At 39.9% G+C, this 23,536-nt stretch overlaps 1 protein-coding gene across 2 annotated transcripts in view; it reads left to right on the top strand.

The window, feature by feature from the left end:
• cpne2 (copine II) overlaps positions 1-22,187 on the top strand; it is a 63,128-nt gene extending 40,941 nt beyond the window's left edge. For both annotated transcript variants that reach the window (XM_047385398.1, XM_047385391.1), the window contains 5 exons: positions 2,291-2,345; positions 2,692-2,743; positions 4,181-4,314; positions 10,340-10,576; positions 21,098-22,187. In XM_047385398.1, the coding sequence (XP_047241354.1) occupies positions 2,291-2,345; positions 2,692-2,743; positions 4,181-4,314; positions 10,340-10,576; positions 21,098-21,205 (586 nt within the window). In that variant the 3' untranslated portion in view covers positions 21,206-22,187. The remainder of the gene's footprint in view (positions 1-2,290; positions 2,346-2,691; positions 2,744-4,180; positions 4,315-10,339; positions 10,577-21,097) is intronic.
• The last annotated feature ends 1,349 nt before the right edge of the window (positions 22,188-23,536 follow it).

The raw sequence follows: 23,536 nt of genomic DNA, 5'->3' as shown, positions 1-23,536 counted from the left end.
CTTGGCTAGAAGGAACTAGCAGGACCACGTCATCTGCAAAAAGAAGAGTCCACCGGTCCTGTTCATAACGTTTATGAACAGGACCGGTGACAAAGGGCAGCCCTGTCGGAGTCCAACATGCACCGGGAACAGGTCCAACTTGGTGCCGGCAATGCGGACCAAACTCCGGCTCTGCTTGTACAGAGACTGGATGGCCCCTAATAAAGGGCCCCCGACTCCGTACTCCTGGAGCACCCCCCACAGGGCACCACGAGGGACACAGTCGAATGCTTTCTCCAGGTCCACAAAACACATGTGGACCGGCTGGGCAAAGTCCCTGTAGAGAGTGTAGAGCTTGTCCAGTGTTTCACAGCCGGGACGAAAACCACACTGCTCCTCCTGATGCCGGGGTTCATCTATTGGCCAGCCTCTCCTCTCCAATACCCTGGCGTAGGCCTTACCAGGGAGGCTGAGGAGTGTGATACCCCTGTAGTTGGAACACACCCTCTGGTCACCCTTCTTATGAAGGTGGACCACCAACCCATTCTGCCAATCCAGAGGCACTGTCCCCAACCGCCACACAATGTTGAAGAGGCGTGTCGACCATGACAGCCCAACAACATCCAGAGATTTGAGGTACTCAGGGCAGATCTCATCCACCCCCGAAGCCCTGTCACTGTGGAGCTTTTTAACCACCTCGGTGACTTCAGCCTGGGTGATGAAAGAGTCCAACGCCGAGTCCCCAGTCTCTGCTTCCACCAGGGAATGCGTGATGGCAGGATTGAGGAGATCCTCGAAGTACTACTTCCACCGCCCGATAATGTCCCCAGTCGAGGTCCGCAGCTCCCCACCCCCACTGTAAACAGTGTTGGCGAAGCACTGCTTCCCCCTCCTGAGGCGCCGGACAGTTTGCCAGAATCACTCCGAGGCCAACCGGTTGTCCTTCTCCATGGCCTCACTGAACTCCTCCCAGGTCTGAGTTTTTGCCTCTGCCACAGCCCGGGTAGGCTTGGCCTCACGGTATTCGTCAGCCACCTCAGGAGTCCCAAAATCCAACTACAGCCGATAGGGCTCCTTCTTCAGCTTGACAGCATCCCTTACTGCCGGTGTCCACCACCAGGTTCGGGGATTGCAGATGCGACAGGCACTGCAGACCTTATGGCCACAGCTACAGGCAGCTGCATCGACAATGGATGTGGAGAACATGGTCTAACCTGTCGATCTCCCGCTCCATTCTTTTGGCCAATTGGCCAATAATAGTCTATTGGCCAAACATTTCCATTTAATTCAATTCAGTTTATTTATATAGCGCCAATTCACAACACGTCTCAAGGCACTTTACAAGGTCAATCCAATCCATTCATACAGATTTCAAGTCGGGTTCATACATTCCAATTAATCCTAACTATCAAACAGTGCAGTCAGATTCAGTTTATTATTCAAATTGATTAAAAAGTTTTTCTATCTAAGAAGACCCAGCAAATTGCATCGAGTCAGTGACTTGTAGCATTCGCTTCTCCTGGATGAACATGTAGCGACAGTTTCATTTGTATTTTAGTTTCATCAGATCACAGATGATCCGAAAATTATGCTCTTTGTCTCTGTTTGGCTTTTTTCTGGCTTTGTACGTTACATTTGGAGTCTTGACCTCAAGACGCTGGTCATCTTCACAATGCCTTTTGCTTTTTTATGGTGGGAATGTCATTATACAGTTCCTAGAGAACTGTATAATGTATAATGATGGCTGGACATTCCCATGCTGTTTATTTTTGCATCCAATTCTTTGTGCAGATGAACATGGCACCTTCAGGCATCTGGAAATATACTCAATGATAAATTAGACTTTTTGAGTTCCACAGTTCTCTTCCTAATAGATTGGTTGATTTCATTTTATTTTTCCTTGATGTCAAACCATGAAGCAGTGTAATTTAATTGCTTCTTTAAAATACATCCACAGGTGTGCATTAAACTAATTCAGATGTTGTAAATGATCCTAACCGAAGCTTACAATGCCATGACATCATCTTCTGGGCTTTCCCAAATCATTTTAAAGCAACAATAATCTTATTATAAGTAAAGCTCTGAATTTGAAGTAATTTCGAATACATTTCTCAGTATTCTGGCATTTAGTTTAAAAAAAGTGTTTGGTAATACAAAATATTGTGTGATTTTTTGCTTTTTTTTGCATATTGCTGTATGCTTTTTTTGCCACCTCTGTCCAAATCCAGCAATTGTTGCATTTGAATGAACAAAAAGTAAGAAAAAAAGACTGAACTAATGTTGCAATCTGTTGTCATGGTTTCCTCCTCAGTGACAAAATGTTTCCTGCACTGGGATTTGGAGCCCAACTCCCACCAGACTGGAAGGTACACACGTGTGGATGGTGATGTAGTTTTTAGGTTTGTGTGCTAAGCACGTGCGTGTGCAGTGCGAGGCGAGGGCGGGTTATTAGCGGTGCATTTACAGTTAAAGCGTAAGCCAAAGATGCTCCTTGCACATACAGATAAAATTATACACATTGTGCATGCATATTCAGATGATTACGCAACTGTCAACCTATCTGTGTTGCCATGGCGCTGTGATGATGAAAAGGACATAGAAGGCATACACAGAGACATGATGGGAGGGAGGTGGAAGGTGTGGGTTTCTTAGCAATATTCTCCAGTTTGATGAAGGATGAACAATCACTTAATGTTTTTCTTGTCTTTGCAGGTATCACATGAATTTGCCATCAACTTCAATCCCACTAATCCTTTTTGTTATGGTGAGTTATTTTGTGTAGTAAAAGTGACACTGATGCAACTTTAAATAATAAAGTTCTACCTGATTCATTTTTTTTTCATTCCCCTCAACTTTATTGGAATGTGGAGAAAAGCTTAAAATGCATAGTTTTGTATTCCTGCAGCATAACTTCACACTTAAAGGTTTAAAAAAATTCCAACCTTTAATTTTAAGACAAAAATGCCCTAAAAAGCTTTCAATTAGTAATCCATCTCTGTCGGTTTCAGTGGATGTGCATCCATAAATATGGTGTGATACAGAGGCTCATGTGTCTTGGTCACTCTTCAAAATGGGAAAGATAAGAGAACATGCAATTTTAATTTGGCAGATACATAATGAACCAGGAAAGCAAACTCCTGGTGTAAAAACTTTCCCATTTCTACAGTCAGCAATAATTATAAAGGTTGAAACAGGAAACTGGAAGTGTGATAAAAGAAGGGTGAGAGATCATGGTGTAAGGGAGAGAAAAACATCTCTAAAGATCACAGAGGAGTGGCATCTTGGGGTAACTAAGTCTCCATAACAAGCATTACATTTTACATATAAGCCCAACTTTTTTCACTCTCCTGACAAATCTCAACCCACACCACCTTTTGTTGTTCTTTTGGGTTGAGATCTGGTGACTGTGGAGGTCAATGGACTACAGTGAACTCATTGTCATTTTGTTGAGCCAGACTGAGATTATTTGAGCTTTGTGACAGGAAATGTGGCATTATCCTGTTGGAAGTAGCCATCAGAAGACTGGTGCACTGTGGTTATAAAGGAATGGTATAGGTCAGCAGTAATAGGTAGGCTGTGGGGTGTGCTAACGGGCCCGACGTGTGCTGAGAAAATATCCCCCACACCATTACACCACCGTTAGCAGCTGGAACCAGTGAAACCAGGCACCATGAGTCCCAGCTTTCACGTGGTTTAATCCACATTCTAATCCTACCATCTGAATGATGCACCAGAAATTGAGAGTCAATGGACCCAGCAATGTCTTTCCAATCTGTTATTGTCCAGTTTTAATGAGTCTGTGTGAATTGTAGCCTCAGTTTCCTGTTCTTAGCTGATAGACGTGGCACCTGGTGTGGTCTTCTGCTGTTGTAGCCTGTCTGCTTCAAGGTTCAACGCGTTGAGCATTTAGAGATGGTATTTACCATACCTTGGTTGTATTTAGAACCATATTTACCATTATTAACCATTATTATATAAAACTTTTAAGTACAACATGCAACCTTTTATTACATTAAACTAATGTATTAAAATATATTTTCTTTAATGCATTGAAATGCCTGATTCTTGGTGCTGCAGTTGATGTGTTCTTGAAGCAGCTCTGTTGACAAAAGAATGACCCCCCATATTATAAGCATCCTTATTTTCTGTCTGTGTGTATTTTCCACATTTCACTCTTTCTTTTGTCACTTTGCATGTTCAGGTGTGGAGGGCATCGCCCAGGCTTACTCTGCCTGTCTCCCTCACATTCGCTTCTATGGGCCAACAAACTTCGCTCCAATCATCAACCACGTTGCTCGCTTTGCCGCTCAGGCACTTCAGCAGGAGAAAGCAGCGGTGGGTAACAGCAGCTCACCTGTGTTGTTTTATATTTAAAAATGTGCAAATACTCAGGTAGTATTTTAGGATCAGCTGGCAGACTCTGCCTCTGGCTGAGCGGTGTATTTCCAGACAGCTGCTGAAATCAGAACCATAAATATGTCTAAACACAGCCAGGCATCACTTCATTCTGTGACAGTTCCTGTCTCTGTCAACACACCTGTCCATCATCAGTGTACAGGTGGATCTTTATATCTAAATTGGGATTTGTTCTGCTCGGTCAACCAGGCAATACTCAAACGTCCTTCTGTATTATTAGTAACGAGAACTGGATTATTTGTTTTTATTGTTAATGATTTCTTTCTGCTGACTTTCTATCAGCAACAAGAACCTACCATTTCGACTCTGACCAAATCATCTTATTCTTAATTTGTTACACATACATACAATTGTTGTAATGACCTCAGGCCTGCATCTCATAGAATAAGTCAAAATGTCATCAGGAACACGGGGCATGTCCCTTGATGCACATCAGTTTTCACCATCAGTTTCATTTGAACAACAGATGTGAAATTGATTGTCAATCAGTGTTGCTTCCTAAGTGGACAGTTTGATTTCACTGAAGTTTGATTTACTTTGAGTTATATTGTGTTGTTTAAGTGTTCCCTTTATTTTTTTGAGCAGTGTATTTGTTCTTTATAAACCTCTCTGTGATACCTTTCTTACTTTGTTTTCTTCTTCTTTTATTTGATTTAATAACCAGATTGTTATGTCTTAGGGCAAATCACACCAAAGAAAAGCAAACATGACACTATGTTTTGTTTACTAGCCAGTAACACAAAAGCTGTCAGTGCACATTTGTCAGGGGAGCTTTTACTCCTAATTTATCCACTTCTATTGCTATGGGGACACACACGTTTGGCTGTCCTATCATGTTTTCTGTTCTACTGCTGTGCAGCCGAAACACTTACTAGGCTTTTCATATATTTTTAGCCTAACATCAGAATTAGGAAGCCTCATTTTCTTCTATAAGTTTACTGTCTAGGATTGATGCAATGCACTGTATGTAACATCACAGTATGATACATCCTCTCAGGTTCAGCTCAGGATGGATTGTAACACATTTAGGTAAACACTCTGAGCCCAGTTCTCTACCATACTTGCACTCATACATGAGTGCAGAGTCTGCACTGCAGACACATGGACCTGTGTGGTTAAATATCTTGTCAAAGACTAGGGGTGTCCAACTCTTCAAGGGTTGGTGTTCTTCATGTCTTAAATGTGGTTCTGGGTCAACACAGCTGATTAAAATGGCAGAACTACCTCCTCGGGGTTTCTGTATAGGAGCAATGTAATGATCCATTTATTTGGTTCAGGTGAAAGGTCTAAATTTAGAGTGCTACTACTAGTACTACTGATACTAATCACAACAATGATGAAAAATATTTTACCTATATTTTTGCTGCTAGCTTCAGACTCAGTGAATTACCTTCAGCCTGTAATAACACATTCTGCATATTTATTATACATTTTTACGAAACCATGATGATTTTAATAACCATGCTAATTTTACTCACAGTAATACAACATTTTCATATTTTTACATGCCTAGTGTATGTCTTGGAGTTCCTGCATGGAGCCCTTCAGTGTTTAGTCTTTCTGCGCAACAAACCTCAGTGACTGCTGCTACAAAGTGTTGCTGCGGGTCAGTCGAGGGTTTTTGACAGCCTGCCTCTTCAGGAATCTGATGGCAGCCGTTTATGGGCAGAAACTTGTGCCATCAGAAACTGAATTCGAATTGCTCACTGAATCTGTGTGCATGTGATTTAAAATAAAGTCATTGGTTTGAAAATTAATTTCAACAAACTGAAACTAAATTTCATGGTTTGAAACTGAATTACTTTGCTTTTAAAAGGTAATTTGTTGTATTAAAAAATTGTGTCACACATTCGGGTCCTTGAGGAAAGCCACAGATTAATCAAACACAAACTTCCTTTACGGCATGTTGAGCTGGAGCAGTGCAGCATACATGAGCTTGATGTCAATCACCAAGTCAAATAAACATCTATAAGAAGCATCATGTAAACTAATGATGGTCAAACAGTAACTTATGCTACCTGTAGCTATTAGCTAAACATGCCAGATTAGCATAGTGTGCCGCCGGTATTACGTCGGTCTGCGTTTCCCGCCCTTACCTCAGCGTAGCTTCTGTTGCTTAGCAACCATGTTAGCGTGAAGCGCAGAGCTGTGTATCCGAAGAAATTGAGCCTGAAGGTTAATACTGCTGTCTCTACTGTAAATAACTACATGGTTTTTATTTACCCTTTTTATTACTGATGGCTTATAAAGCTGTTTTGTTTAAAATGTTCTTGTTTTATAATCTTGTTCATTATTCAGCCATTTAAAATGTTCAAAATATTTTTTGTGTTTGTAGATTTAAAAAATGTAGATAAAATACATTGATGACAAATACCATTTGTTTAATTTACTTGTAAAACTTTTAACAACCTAAACACTAACATATTAACTTTAGGAACAAAGTTTAAATCAGTTTATTTGTAGAGCATAATAATTCTTCTTATTATAATTATAATAAATAAACCAAACATTAATATTAGATATTATCTGACTGAATTATATCTGTTTAACTTCCACTCATTGGGGAAACCCAGCGGGAGTTTGAAAACAATGTGCTGGGAGTCAGCTGTTCTCTCGGGGTTTAGTGTATCTCAACCATCCGGTCAGCTGACAGCTGGCGAGGCGAGGCATCTCCGAACACGAAAGCGCACTTGTGCAATTAAGCGATATCTTGATAAATCGATCAGATATATCCACTACATTCTCGTCTAAAACATTGCAAACGTTCATTTTGTGTCGCAGAATGCGCAATATATCCAATATTATTCACAGCTTTTCTCTCTCCTCCGGCCTTTGCTACTTCCGTTTGAACTGAAATTGAATTATAGAACTGAAAGTGAAAGTAATCAAACCAAATTTTCAATACATAGCAAAGCAATTTTCAAAGCAAACAAAGTCAGTGTCAAACCATTAAATTCAGTTTCAGTTTAGTGAAATTAATTTCCAAAACAATGCATTTAATTTCAAATTATGCAAATACGGATTCAGTCTGAGCAATTCAAATTTAGTTTCTTCCTATAGCCGTTGATTGCTTCCTCTTTCTGCAACCAGGTGTTGTAGCCGCTGTTTCTTCTGCTTTAAACATGCAAACTATGTTTTCAGCTTTTTGTATATTAAAGGCATTTGCTGCTTTAAAAAAAAATCTATTTTCTTGTTTGTGCAAAGCAGTGATCTGTGCTCTGAACTATTTGAACTCAAACATATTTCTAACATGCAAAGAAATGCATCTGTCAACCATCCAAGGTAACAGAGGTTCTGTATCTCAACCACACCCGATGGAACCAATGAACTCACGATTGATTTGTCATTGTGGGCTTTTATGAAGAACTGTATTCAGACTCTAGTAGCTTTTTAAAGTAGGATTTAGTATTAAAATTGTCAAATTAATTTTGTTTCCTAATTTCAACTCTTTGTGTACATTGTTTATTTCAAACACCTGAACATTTTTTAATTTTGCCAACAAACCCAATTGGCAGTAGGAGGGTTAAATAATTTAAGGTGCAACTTTAGGTTTTAATCCATGGTGTAGCAGTGGTGTTGTCACCACTACCTGGGTCACCTTACTAGCCGGTGATAAAGAATGCAATCACGTTCAGCATCTCCCAAATCTTGGACAATGGTTTTTTCTAAATCAGTATTCTATGACATCAGCCTGATGTTCCTGCAGATATATGACTCTCTCAGAGGCTTTGAATCTAGACACGTTGAAGAAATTGTTCAAAAAAAGTTCGGCTCTGGCACATATGAAGCAGCATGTCTCCTGAATGTATCTGAAAAGAGCACAGTAGCTGGGTATCATTATGCTCCCACGGTGCTTTTTGTCCCTAATTGTATCCTGTCACCCTGTGGTGAACAGAGACTCACAGAGAATTGTACTCGTCTGTGTGATGTGTGCCAGAATGCTTTTGTCTCTACAAGTAAATGATTGCAGACCCTTTTCTTGTTTTATATTACAGTGAGTTCAAACATAAGAATGAGTAACATACATTGAGTGAGGGCAGCTGCACTGTGTGTGTGTGTTTGGACATCCTGCTGGGGTTGTGTTTGGACCGGTGTGTGTTGGAAAAGGTGGCTGGGTTGGTTTTAGGCTGCACAAATATGCTGCTGCTCAGACTTGCCTTTTAAGTTCTTTAGCTAATGAGAACCTGTGACTGGAGACAGTGTGAGCTTACACAGAGATGCTCCTGCTACCAACACACACACACACACACACGCTGCACACACTCTGCAGGCCAATGTGGTCTCTGCATGTCCTGGTGTGTGAGCGACCCTGTGTGTGTGATAATGATTCTCTAATGAGCGTTGCTGCGAACACATTAATGAGGCTTCAGAGTCCTCCCTCTGCTGTGTGTCTGTGTCACACAGAAGTGTGACTTTCTTCCAAGTAAAGACAGCTTGTGTTTTCACATCGTCTATTCTTATCCTTACACCTCAGTTTGCGTTCCAGTACAGCTGATGTCTGTTTGTGTTTATGTCGATAAGTCAACAGAAATAAAACCCATATGATGTGCAGTCATGGACAAAAGTTCAGGCAGTGAAACATATGTCACGGTTGTTTGCTTTAATACAGTTTGGCATGTCTCTATGAATGATTTAGAAACATTTAACAAGTTTTATAGGGATTTGTTTACAAATATGTCACACTTCTGTGAATGTTATCAGCATTTATGGTGTACAACCTTCACTTAAATAAGTTCTACATTTTCCCGTTGATTGATGGTGGCCCAGTCTTGTCTTTCTAGTGCTTGGAGTGGATCCTGGTTTGTTGGCTTTTGTTTCTCCACCTGTTTTTTTTTTTTGTTTTTACCAAATGTGGGGTTTAGATCTGGCGAGTTTCCTGCTCATCTCCACACTGTTCCTGTATTGTTGAAAGATGGTTTTGGAGGATGCTTTGATCCCACTCTTTGTTCATGCCAGAATTCTTGAGCAGAGAGGAAGCCCACTGCCTTGGATGAGAAGCAAACCCCACACATGGATTTGATGAAGATGTTCCACTTTTGGCTCCACACAATTCTCATTGTAACCATTACTTTTTGTTTATCAGATGTCCCAATAAATCAGTAGAAAGACTCATCAAAGAAACAAACTCTACACCATTCTTTAACTTCTGATAGAATGCCAGTGTTTTGGATGGTTTTCATGGACACAATACGGTTGTCCTAAAGGTTTAAACCTCAGTGTCTGCTGACTTACTCAGACACACTAGGTGCTATCGCTGACCAAGCTCTGCACTGGTGGCTACTCAATTTTGTTGTGCATTACATAGAAGAAAGTACAAAATGTTGACATAGCAAAGCTCTCATTTTGTTGTTTTTAAAGCTTTTCTTGGATTTTCAGTTTATATTAAATATACTAATTTAAACACGATCCTGCCTACCTCCTGCCTGTATTGGGTCCACCATGCTGCAGGATAATAATATTTGTGAGTAGGTATGTTACTATCAGCGAGTCTGCAGCTGCTGTTTGTGCCGCAGTAACTTGATTGATATTTGAGCTACTGGCTCCGCCTTCCCCTTAAAAACAGCTTTTTATTTGATGCTGTGAGTCACAGTGTCAAGAATTTTCAAAGCTAGGTTAGAGTTAACATTCCCCATTTTTTTTTTTTACCAATCTTATAACCTGTTAATGTTTTCCAAGTCTATGAACATATAAAATTAACCGATTCGATAAGCGAACACGTGGTTAATTAGCCCAAGGAGGATTTTCATTTCAGGATTTATATTTAATTTCAAGTTTCATTGGCAAAACAAAGCAAGCAAGAATGTCTGTCATACCAAATCTAATCTAAAAATCTAATTTGCTAAGTAGTCTGTGCACAAATTTATGACTTCGTGAAGAAAAATTAAAAACATTTCTTACTTGTTCATTCTCTCCCCTTTTCATCTTCTCTGATGTCCCTCTGCAGCAGTACTTCACTCTCCTCATCATAACAGATGGTGTCATCAGTGACATGGATGAGACACGCCATGCCATCGTTCAGGCCTCTAAGTTGCCAATGTCCATCATCATCATTGGTGTTGGTAACGCAGACTTTGCTGCCATGGAGTTTCTGGATGGAGATGCCAGTGTTCTGAGGTCCAACACAGGAGAGGAGGCTCTCCGTGACATTGTGCAGTTTGTCCCATTCAGGGATTTCCGTAACGTGAGTATTGGTTAATTTTTCTCAGTCTCTAGCTGCTCCATTTTTGGTAGATCTTTCTAAGCTCTGAGCTAATAAAACCTCGAAGGAGCCATGTCATACAACAACGGCTTTTCAGGATAACAATTAATGAAAGCTTCTACTCACATTTTTGCTACTTGTATGGTGCTTCATTAATATGATTTGAAGTTTGCCCATTAAGATGTTTTATTAGTTCATAACAATTGTAAACATATGAATTTAAGTTTAGTTTGTTGCTAAAAATTTAGTTATAAGAAAAATTGTAACACTGAGTGACAGTCCTGTGTGTGTGTTATTCTGGAGAATTCAAAAAGCTTAATATTCCAAAAGGTTTGCAGCTAATAATCAGCCATACCAGATAAGTAACCAGCTAGTGGTGTTCTTTGTTTTACAGTAATAAAAAACACAGCTGGGTGAAGAATTAAGGATTTTTATGAACTGTGTTTAAAATAATCTGTATAGAATATTTCAGTTTCTGCTTGGCTAGTACATTTATTGGTCCCTTTTTATTTAAAAATATGTTTCTACACTCAAACTGTGTTTTATAGAAGCTCTGTTTAGTGTAGAGCTACCAGGGTCAGACTTAAACACACAATATTTTAGATTTTGAACTATTTGTGTATAGCCTTAGTCATTATTTCTTAAAACTATTAACAGCCCCTTTATGTAACTTCACAAGAAAGTTTAAAATGTCACAACATAAGTTTTAGAATTAAAAAAAAGTTAAACCTTTACTAGAAGACAAAAAAACCTCTCTTGAATGAAACTTACCAACTTTATGAAAAAAGAAGTATTTTGCAATGACAAAACAAATTAAAACTTTTTTTACACAAATTTGATGTAAATATAGCGTGAAAAAAACCAAACTATATTGGATCAGAAAAAAGTATATTAACATTGTATGCATACAGTGACCTTTTTCTCTCCACTGAGTGCAGTCAGCTCTTTATCCAAAAAGGATAAAGAGTAGAGTCCACACAGTTCCCTAATACTACAATACACTAAGGGGTGGGGCAAGAACTGATAAGAGAAAGGCCCAAAGCCAAGAACCCCCAGTGCTTCCAAAAATGGCCCAGGCCATCATTCCTTGGAAAAAAAAACTCCTTATATGGTCACAACATTGGATCCAGTTGACTTCTATGTTAAAAAACATTTCTTAGCAAACATTTTAGGCCAACGTTCTGAAGAACCATGGAGGGCCTAAAGAGCAACGTGTGACTTAGGAGCTGCAGGTTGTAGACCCCTGGTATAGGCTTTGCTGCGGTTGCAGGCACAGTACTGCTAACTGGAAGGATTCAGTTCAATTCAGTTTTATTTATATTATGCCAATTCACAACACATGTCGTCTCAAGGCACTTCACGAAGTCAGGTACATACATTCTAATTAATCCTAACCATTGAACAGTTCAGTCAGATTCAGTTATTTATTCAAATTGGATAAAAAGTTTTTCTGTGAAAGGAAACCCAGCAGATTGCATCCAGTCAGTGACTTGCAGCATTCACTCCTCCTGGATGAGCATGTAGAGACAGTGGACAGTCACTGGCGTTGACTTTGCAGCAATCCCTCATACTGAGCATGCATGTAGCAACAGTGGAGAGGAAAAACTCCCTTTTAACAGGAAGAAACCTCCAGCAGAACCAGGCTCAGTGTGAGCGGCCATCTGCCACGACCGACTGGGGGTTTGAGAGAACAGAGCAGAGACACAAAAAGAACAAAGAAGCACTGATCCAGGAGTACTTTCTATGGAAAGTAAATGTTAATGGATGTAGCTCCTTTAGTCGTTTCATCTAGAAAGAAAGAACAGAAACTCTGAGCCAGTTTTCAAGGTTAGAGTCTGAAAGAGAGCACATAGAGTTAGTCACAGTAGAAGCTCTGTCAAGTGGTTCCCACTTTTGTTGGGCTTACACTGCAGGTTTCCCCCACTTGAAAAGGCAGCTTGCTTCAATAGGATTCAAACTGGATTTCACTCAATGACCCCGAAACAATTTTTCTTTTCCTCCTTTCCTTTATTTTTAAAGTTCACAGGTGGTCACAATAGGTGAAAAACCTTAAACACAAAGAAAACACAAAAAGGGTTAAGCAAAAACCCAATAAACCCAAATTTAACTATGATCAAAATAATTAGCCCTTAAAATGATTATGAATTATTCTTGAAACTAAGTATAACATCCCAAATTACACCCAAAAATCAAACAAATATTTAAAGCATTAAATATCAGTTTCTACATATATTCAAGTACAGTCTGCAGCTCACCGGCTCCTTCCTTTCCTTGAAACAAGCTTTCTCAGTCCTGCAGAGTCCATTTTCCAGCACCTCTCTCACACATCGTCAGCAGCTCATGTGTTAGAGAGTACCTCCAAACAATTTATTTAATCATCTCCACCTGGAGAAAACAGGCTGCTGCCACCAGGGTGGGAGACACACCCAGACCTGCACTCAGCCAGAAAGGGGCGGGGCCTGAAGCTCAGCTCAACAAGCTCAGTCAGTAGCTATGTCTCGGAGATTTAAGAGAAAAGAAGATTTTAAATGCTCAGACTATCATTTAATCTTGATGCTGCTGCAGAATGAGTTAAGCCTGTTACTGTGACAGGATGTTGACTTCCACTCTAATATTTCCTTATCATTAAACATTTATTTTCAAGGTTAGAGTCTGAAAGAGAGCACATAGAGTTAGTCACAGTAGAAGCTCAGTCAGTAGCCATGTCTAGGAGAGAGAAAGGGTTAAACACTGAAAGACTGGGCCATGTGGATCATCTGTAGAAGGTGAGCATTAGGTTGTTGCCAGCAGAAGTTTGTATGATGCCCCCCCCCCCAAGAAAGGTGTCACAGGTAGACACAGAGTCAGGTCAGGTGTAGCTTCTAGGAAGAGAAAAGAGAGAACAAAGTTAAAAGCTGAAATAACAGCAAATAATGCAAAATTGGAGAGTAGTGTGAGAATGTAGCGAAGAGGGTGAAAGTGGTCATTATGTCCTCCAGCAGCCTAAGCCTATAGCAGCATAACTACAGAGATAGTTCAGGATAAACTAAGCCACTCTAACTATAAGCTTTATCAAAAAGGAAAGTTTTAAGCCTAGCCTTAAAAGTAGACAGGGTGTTTGCCTCACGGACTAAAGCTGGGAGCTGGTTCCACAGGAGAGGAGCCTGATAACTAAAGGATCTGCCTCCCATTCTACTTCTAGAGACTCTAGGAACCACCAGTAAACCTGCAGTCTGGGAACGAAGTGCTCTGTTAGGAACATATGAAACAATCAGATCTCTGAAGTATGATGGAGCTAGATCATTAAGGGCTTTATATGTGAGGAGGAGAATTTTAAATTCTATTCTGGATTTAACAAAGAGCCAATGAAGGGAAGCTAAAATAGGAGAAATATGATCTATCTTTTTAAATTTCATAAGAACTCTTGCTGCAGCATTTTGGATCAGCTGAAGGCTTTTAACTGCATTTTGTGGACATCCTGATAGTAAAGAATTACAATAGTCCAGCCTTGAAGTAACAGGACTGAGCTTCTTACAGTATGTCTGTCTTGTGATTATTCTCAGCAATAATAGTTGATGCTGAAGCTGTTTTCAGCTCTGTATTCCTAATGGAAAGCATCAGCCAGACCATGTGATTTTTATAACAACTGGACTTGAATTTACCACTGCTGACCTTTAGCAATGAACTCTGGACATTCTTGCTGTTAAATTAACTGGAAAACCATAAGTTGTTCTCACCTATAGCTCAGGCTTTACGTGGCAGCAGTACATACAACATATGTGAAGGAAGAATTAGATTGAAAACAAAAAATGCATACAGTACATATCCTTTTAAAGAAAGCATTCAGATAAAACCCCAAACTTAACACCTCCAGTGGGGATTGATGGCCCTTTTACCAACTAATGTTTGAATATTGCTGCCTTATTTTGCCTCAGTTTTAACTGTCCCTCATTTGATGACACAATGTCCTGCTGCCTGTGTGTAAATGGCAGCCTGTTGCTTTGCATTTTGTGTTTTATCAGGCACACAACACACACAAAGCATAGAGAGTCTGCTGTTTGAGGGTTCCTACTCGGTTATCTCGCCCTTGGCAGAGACGCTGCAAGCGGGCTCCAAGCTGATGGGTTTCTGAGCTGCGTTTATGTTAATGAAGGTTCGTTCATGTGTGCTGCAGGTGAGCAAAGATGTTGGAGCATACTTATTTTCAGGCGGTCCGCAGGAGGACTCATTAGTGCATTGTTGGTTTTTGTCTTGTTCCTCTGTGTAAGTGTGTGTGTGTGTGGGGGGGGGGGCTGTCAGTGGGTGAACAAACTTCCAGTACAGTAGGAGGAACAGACAGTGTTTACTGGCTTCATTCCATGCTTTTGGTGGGAGGGCAAGAGACGGAAACAAAATGAACCAAAAGAAAGGGGCTGGAATTAATCTGAGACAGAGAGGAAATGAAGAAATCTGAACAAAGGTCCTGTACTCCCACACTTACTACTAATCATTCGCAGAAGATAGAGAATTGGTGTCTTACTGTTGCTGATGTAGCTTAAAAAGGTTTTTTACAAGTACTGCATATAACAGTGGGTAAAAGTTACACCTCACAATTGCATTTTATTTACGCTTATATACTTCAGTAATTAAAATTTAAATGAACTGATATCTTTCTGCTAATTTTCATTGAGCTAATAAAAAAAAAAAAAAATCAGTTTTTTTTTTGTACACTAGAATTTTATTTTTCCATACAGAAATGTGGGCCTACTGATGTATATAAGTATACATATAGATAAGTATGTCCATGTAATGTAATGTACAGTATCTGCACTCGGTTCTTAGTAGGGGCTCCTTTTGCTTAAACTATTGCATTGATGCACCTTGACAGGGGATTAGCCTGTGGCTCTGCTGAAGCGCTTAGTTTGCTCAGGTTGCTTTAATAGTGGCCTTTCAACTTGTCTGCATTGTTGGATCTGATGTCTTTCATCTTCATCTTGGCAAGAGGAATTTTAAAGGCACCTTATGCCCTTTTCCCACGTTTAGGCTTTACAAGTCAAACCTTTGTTTGATCAAAATCGGTTATCAGTGATATTAATTCAGACCATTGTTGACAAGTCTACATATTGCAGTTTTCTTGCAGATTTCAATAGAAGCTGGGTATTACAAATGTTTCAGTTCCGATTTGTAGTACTATAGATTGTGAATACATTTAAGTAAGTAAGTAAGTAAGTAAGTAAAAGTTTATTTATATAGCGCCTTTCACAGACATTAAATGTCACAAGGTGTTTTACAGAAGTGCACAATTATACATTAAGATAAAACAATAAAGGCACAAAAAATGTAATCAAAACCATCACTATGAGGGTAGTGGTAAATATAATAGTCACAAGCCTATATTAGCATAACTACATCCAACGCACTGGAACTGTTAAAAAGATTTGCAAAAGAGATAGGTTTTAAGTTTGCTCTTAAAAATTTCCACAGAATCAAGAGAACGTAACGAGAGCGGGAGATCGTTCCAAAGCTTTGGCGCAACGGCCTGGAAGGAACGATCTCCTCTAGTCTTAAGACGGGTGTAAGGGACCTTAAGAAGATTCTGATCCAATGACCTTAGCCTTCGAGAAGGGATATACGGACACAACGGGGCTCTAATGTATCGGGGAGCCTGACCATGGAGAGCTCTAAAATCCAGATTCCATATAGAAGGTGAGCCTTTAAATTTAGCACAGAATAGAGATCATATCAGAACTTCAGCATTTGTGACCACCCATGTTTAACATTCATATTTTCTTCTCCGTCCCCAATCCCCACTGACCAAGCAATACAGTCTGCTATAAAAAAACCTCTTTGAGCCCAACTGACAGAATGGAGCCCTTGGCAATTAAAACCTAATTTGAGTCTTATCAGTCAAGTCCATTTTCACTCAGTCTAAGTGAGACGCTTGTGATGTTGTCTCTGGTTCAGGAGTGGCTTAACCCAAGAAATGTGACAGTTGTAGCCCACACCCTATGTTCCGAAATGTTTCCGCCAGGAATGAACAGAACAGATGTGTATAACAAGAACAAGGTGAAACGAGGAGACTGATTTGCTTAGTGCAGGTGAACTGAATAAAGTTGATTGACAGACAGGAGAGAACAAAACGTGACTGGAGCAAAACAGAAATTCAAGGATACAAACTAATAGAAACATAACTAGAAAAACATGAAACTAAAGCATAACCAGATCCAAAAACCTAAATTGACAAAACATGAACTAGAAGACAAAAACTAAAGCATGACCAGAAAAATAATAACTAGAAGCATGATTTAAAACCTTAACAGTGAGAAACATAAGAGGAAAAACCCGCAACCAAAAACCAAAAAACCCCAAATCATAACACAGCTGCAGTCTATGTCTTGTGAAGCTGTCCAAACTAATAAATGATTAAAGTACCTTGGGGGAACGGGATGTGCTGAGTTCTCGCAAGAGTGGTGCGTTAGTATACAACATGTCGTCTAACAAACGACGAATCAGCTCAGGTAAAAACAAGCCAATAAAACTGAGCCAAATATCAAATGCAATTAAAATATTAAGTATCGTGTCCTTTTCCTCATCAACAACAACCTGGACGAGGAAACTGATGATAGTCTGCAGAGCTACTTTGACGAGTCTTTCCAGAGAGTCTTAACAGTTAAATCACAGAAACCAGCAGCCACTCCAACATCAAAGTGAACACGGTCTCTGAATGCTCCACCAGTACCACCGCCTCACCAGACAGAGTTACACCGACAATTTAGACTATTGACCAGAAGCTAAGCAGCCTTGATGCCAGACTGGCCCTGGTCGAAATTCTGCACAAGGAATTCCAGGGGGTCGCTAGAGTACAACCTCTATGTTGCTCTCATATTCATAAGGTACAAAAATCAGCTAACTCTTTAAATGGCTCAAAAATGCTGATATCAGTAGTAAAGATCTGTACCAATTACATTACATTACTAAGAAGCACTCAATCAAGTATAAAGCCTTTTAAATAGATGCTTATTTGTATTTGTCTTTTCTATACCTACCTACATGCCTACTCAGATGATTCTTAAGCCATTATTGGAATAGATCTGCCATCTGAGCAGTGTGTGAAAAGTCTAACCTATTCAGAGGGTTTGGAGGAGAAACGGCTAACACCTTAATGTTTGCATCTGGAACCCTGAAATATCAAAGAGAAACTGGCTGGTGGAGCGCAGTTCTCCTTGTGTGAGGATGTTGGAAAGATGGATCAAATGTGGGTCAAAGGCTTTTTCTCTGCCTTCTACAAAGGTTACTGATGTAAAGTGCCGCAGCTTCCTTCTCTTCTGTATTATGCGTTCATGTCAAAGTAAAAGCCAAGTCATGTTATCTGAATCTGCTTAAAGTTTATCAGGTAACTTTATTGTGGAATAAAGGATTGTGTCTCAGTCTGAGGATCATTAGAGGATTAAAATTGTATATAAAGAATTGGAATGTAGGAGTAACTTGGTAGTTTCAAAGATGGGAGAGACCAGGATAAGTGTCAAGCCAGCTTCTTGTGTTATTTTCCTTTTTAGTTTTTAACTTTCTGTTCCGTTTTCTGTATTTATGGAGTAAGAACAGCAGGGTTGGAGAGTTACAGCTGTGAAATCATGGTCGCACAGATGAAGGTTGTTCTGTAATCAAGGAACAATATCTAAGTCTTAACATTTGAGTCAGGAACACCAGGGGCCTGATTTTAATTCATAATCTAAAAGAAATTTAAATAATTTTGTTTTTTATCCTAAATTTAGTAGAAGCCACATCACTGAGGGCAGCATGAGGTTGAATAACTGATATTTTTGCAATAGTTGATTTATCTACACGTTGGCACCTGTTGTCCAGGTACTGCTGCAGTTTTTGATCACTTTGAATCCATGTCCTTAATTTAGTTATTGACTGGTTGGATATAGATTAAGTTACTCTGCAGCTACCCTTGAAGAAGAGATTTCTCAGAGTTCATTTGCTCTGATAAATAAAAATGTAATTTCAATGCAGGACCTTCCTGCAGCAAACCACATTTTGTTCATGCTGATAAGACAGGTCTAACAATAAGTTGGTTTTAGCTGCAGATCATTTTCTCTTTAATCCTTTTCCAGAACAGGATCTTTTATGCATCTGCATCGCTTCTTGAGGCTCAGGTCAAGCCAGTAGTAACAGAAGTAAACCCTAGCAATGATATTATTTTCACTTTGTTAAAAAAACAAAAGGGGTGTTTCAGGGAGGGCTGCAAGATGGTGCAGTTGGTAGCACCGTTGCCTTGCAGCCAGATGGGCCACGGTTCAACTCCTGGCCCAGGGTCTTTAAGCATGGAGTATTCTGTCGGCGACCTGTACACCTGCCTCTCACCTGTAGACCACTGGGGATACACATCAGCACCCCACAACCCTGTACAAAAGAAGCTGGTTTAAAAAATAGATGGATGAAGTTTCAGAGGAACTAACTTTGTTGTTTATCTCTGCTTTATTTTTTGATAATATAACAAGTTTTGTGGCACATGCATTTTTATTCAGCCCTCCTGAATCAATATTATGTAGAACCTCCTTTTGTTGCAATTAGTCTCTATCATCTAATCTATAGATTATAGTTTTTCCCTTGTTTTCTTTGCAAAGTTGCTCTTACTCATTCAGATTGGACGGAGAACATCTGTGAACATCTGTTTTGAAGTTTTGCCAAAAATTCACAGTTGGCTTTAGATCTAGACCTTGATTCAGCCATTCCAATACATGAATATACACTGCTCAAAAAAATAAAGGGAACACTTAAACAACACAATATAACTCCAAGTAAATCAAACTTCAGTGAAATCAAACTGTCCACTTATGAAGCAACACTGATTGACAATCAGTTTCACATCTGTTGTTCAAATGAAATAGACAACAGGGGGAAATCTTTGGCGATTAGCAAGACTCACCAATAAAGGAGTGGTTCTGCAGGTGGGGACCACAGACCACTTCTCCCTACCTATGCTTTCTGGCTGATGTTTTGGTCACTTTTGAATGTTGGTGGTGCTTTCACACTCGTGGTAGCATGAGACGGACTCTACAACCCACACAAGTGGCTCAGGTAGTGCAGCTCATCCAGGATGGCACATCAATGCGAGCTGTGGCAAGAAGGTTTGCTGTGTCTGTCAGCGTAGTGTCCAGAGCCTGGAGGTGCTACCAGGAGACAGGCCAGTACACCAGGAGACGTGGAGGAGGCCGTAGGAGGGCAACAACCCAGCAGCAGGACCGCTACTTCCACCTTTGTGCAAGGAGGAACAGGAGGAGCACTGCCAGAACCCTGCAAAATGACCTCCAGCAGGCCACAAATGTGCATGTGTCTGCACAAACGGTTAGAAACCGACTCCATGAGGATGGGGGTTGTGCTCACAGCCCAACACCGTGCAGGACGCTTGGCATTTGCCAGAGAACACCAGGATTGGTAAATTCGCCACTGGAGCCCTGTGGTCTTCACAGATGAAAGCAGGTTCACACTGAGTACATGTGACAGATGTGACAGAGTCTGGAGATACCGTGGAGAGAGATCTGCTGCCTGCAACATCCTTCAGCATGACCGGTTTGGCAGTGGGTCAGTAATGGTGTGGGGTGACATTTCTTTGGAGGGCCGCATGGCCCTCCATGTGCTCGCTAGAGGTAGCCTGACTGCCATTAGGTACCGAGATGAGATCCTCAGACCCCTTGTGAGACCATATGCTGGTCCGATTGGCCCTGGGTTCCTCCTAATGCAGGACAATGCTAGACCTCATGTGGCTGGAGTGTGTCAGCAGTTCCTGCAAGATGAAGACATTGAAACTATGGACTGGCCCGCCCGTTCCCCAGACCTGAATCCAATTGAGCACATCTGGGACATCATGTCTCCATCCATCCACCAACGTCACGTTGCACCACAGACTGTCCAGGAGTTGGCGGATGTTTTAGTCCAGGTCTGGGAGGAGATCCCTCAGGAGACCATCCACCATCTCATCAGGAGCATGTCCAGGCGTTGTAGGAAGGTCATACAGGCACGTGGAGGTCACACACAATACTGAGCCTCATTTTGACTTGTTTTAAGGACATTACATCAAAGTTGGATCAGCCTGTAGTGAGTTTTTCCACGTTAATTTTGTTTGTGACTCCAAATCCAGGCCTCCATTGGTTAATAAATTTGATTTCCATTGATGATTTTTGTGTGATTTTGTTGTCAGCACATTCAACTTTGTACAGAACAAAGTATTCAATGAGAATATTTCATTCATTCAGATCTAGGATGTTATTTGAGTGTTCCCTTTATTTTTTTGAGCAGTGTACTTTGATCTGAACCATTCCTTTGTAGCATCACCTGAAAGTTTAGCTTTGTTTCATTTTGTCCTGGCTTCCTTGTGGCTGATGAAGAAAAGCATCCCTACAGCATGCTGCAGCCACCACCATGTTTCACCGTGGAGATCCTGGGTTCAGTGTGGAGTGGAGTGTTAGTGTTCCACCATGTGCACATCTGATCTGCAATCCTGATTTTATCAATATTGTTTCTTGTCCTTTGTCCTCTTAGGCACCGAAGGAGACACTTGCTAAATCTGTCCTGGCCGAGCTCCCTCAGCAGGTCACCCAGTACTTTAAACAGCGAAATCTACCGCCCATCAATCCGGCGCCGGAGTGAGACGTTCTGAGATCCAGAGTCCACTCGCTGTATATTAGCTTGACAGATCCTAAAAATGTTCTTGTTACAGGCAAATCGTGCAGAATGAAAGTGTGTATGTCAAAAAAACAACCTAACATCCATGCTCTCATATTTTCTACTGGTTAAAGACTGTTCGGTCAGTTTCAAGTGCGAGTCCATCAGAAGTGATGTTTTCTGTGTCCAAAAGCTTATCAAAACTGAGGTAAATTACCTTGACACAACAGGATGTGTTTTTTATTTATTTATTTAACATGTCAGTGTGTCATGTGACAGGGAACATGTGATCCATGGACCTCCATTGTGTAGAAACCCTTTTTGAAGTGGAACAGTACCCATGGCTGAATCCTTTAGAAGTTTTATTTGAGGTAGCAGATGTGATGGAACCTGTTTGCTGTTGTGCTCATGTTCAGCAAACTCTCAGTATTTCCTCAGCCACGGCAGAGAGAGGTTTTTATCTGGAAGCTGTGATCAACAGTTATAGTATCTGAGCAGTGGGAGGAACAAATCAGAGCAGAATGAGGCCACAGTGACTGCTGTAGCAACATCACAGCGTAGATGTGGGAGACTGTGTGAACTCATTAGGATATTTAACATGGAGACATTTCTGTTTGCTTTGCACAATTCCTGTATTTATTGTAACCTGAGTTGATCCTGCATGTTGCCAGTATTTCCATATTCTTTACAAAAGCTGACGATCACAAATGCATGTTTTTGTTTATGTAAATATTTAATCAGATGAAAATATTTCATTAACGTTTCATGAAAGAAAAGTGTTTGACAAAGAAAAATAATTATAAGACATTTGAATAAGCAGAAAGTACAGAGAAACTGTGAGTTTGAATTTTCCGAATGTATATTTCTATGATGCTGTTTCTGAAATTATAAACGTTTCTGCCATGTTAAATGTCATTTTTATGCAGTGCTGAATTGTGTAATTAAACTACAATGTGTATTCCTGTGAGTCTTTGTTTCAAATGTGTTATTTTAATTTTCAAAAGGAATGACTGCATATCCAAAAGGACCAAGATAGAAACCAACTCTGCTGCAAATGTCATATAACAGATACAAAGAAGTAAAATCAACAGAGCAACATTAAAAAAAACAAATGCATGAGATTGGAAATTAACAAATCTTTTGTGTAAAATAATAAGCTCCCCAAAAGGAACTTTTGTAAACAGTGTTGCAATAGGTGTGCACAAATTTGAAAGAGATGGAAAATAATCCTAATATATGCAAAATGACTCCACTGAGATGTCAAATTACCAGAAAGGACGGCAAAATGTTTTAAACCCTGAATGAAACGTCTACAAACCAAATGTTTGCAAAGAAACACAAAAGCTTGCAAAGCAATTATGCAAAACAAACAGACTTTTAAATTATCATAAATGAAACAAAAAATAGAATTGTAAGATTGCTGCAAACAAAAATGACCCCGTGTTACACATTTTAAAGATGTTTAGCTTCAAAACAAATTAATCTTAGACTGCAATAGCATAATTTCACCTTTAATTATATTATATGTACATGTATTTAGTAGTATAAATATTGCCTTTCAAGAACTAACAAAAAAATCCTGAAATGCTTTTTAGGACAGCCCTTGGTTTTCTGTAAAATCTTACAAGGTTTCAGCACGGAAAGAAAGGATCTTTGACCATTCATTTTTGCACAATCTCTCTAGGTCACCCAGAATAACGTTTTCTCTCTCGTGTTCTCTTCTCTTCAGCTCTACTTAAATGTTTTCTGTAGGATTTATGTCTGAGAAATCAGATGGGCGTCAGAGGAGACTGACTGTGTCTGGGAAACATTTTTTGCCTTCATTTTATCAAATGTGGATCATTATATCTTATTTTTTGTTTTCTGGCAGAGACCACCAGATTTTTATTAACTGATATTTCATAGTGTTTATGATGCCATGCACTCTGATAGGCCCATAGCATCTCTGTAGTTTTTTATAGTTAACAAGACAGAAACAATGTAACGTAAAAATCATAATGTGTTACATGCTCAGTGATAAGATGTGATCAAAGTGAGGGTTATATCTCCCAATCAGGCTCTTTTATGTTGGATAAGAATCTCTCCCATTTTAAATTAAAGCTTTGAACTCTGTTTATTAGCCTGTATGATAGGATCTCCAATGTCAATGTCAATTTTATTTATATGGCACATTTAACAACAACACGTTTACCAAAGTGCCTCAAATAAAGGTAAACACAAACAAAATAACTACAGAAGACAAAAAACCAAAAAAAACTTACATTAACAATTGTGCCAAAGGCTGATATGGGGGGTGATGGTGCCTTCCATTCTGAG

The sequence above is a fragment of the Girardinichthys multiradiatus genome, chromosome 2, assembly GCF_021462225.1.
Source record: "Girardinichthys multiradiatus isolate DD_20200921_A chromosome 2, DD_fGirMul_XY1, whole genome shotgun sequence".
Classification (NCBI taxonomy): Eukaryota; Metazoa; Chordata; class Actinopteri; order Cyprinodontiformes; family Goodeidae; genus Girardinichthys; species Girardinichthys multiradiatus.
The sequence above is the reverse complement of the archived record's forward strand: the minus strand, read 5'-3'. Positions and strand labels throughout refer to the sequence as shown.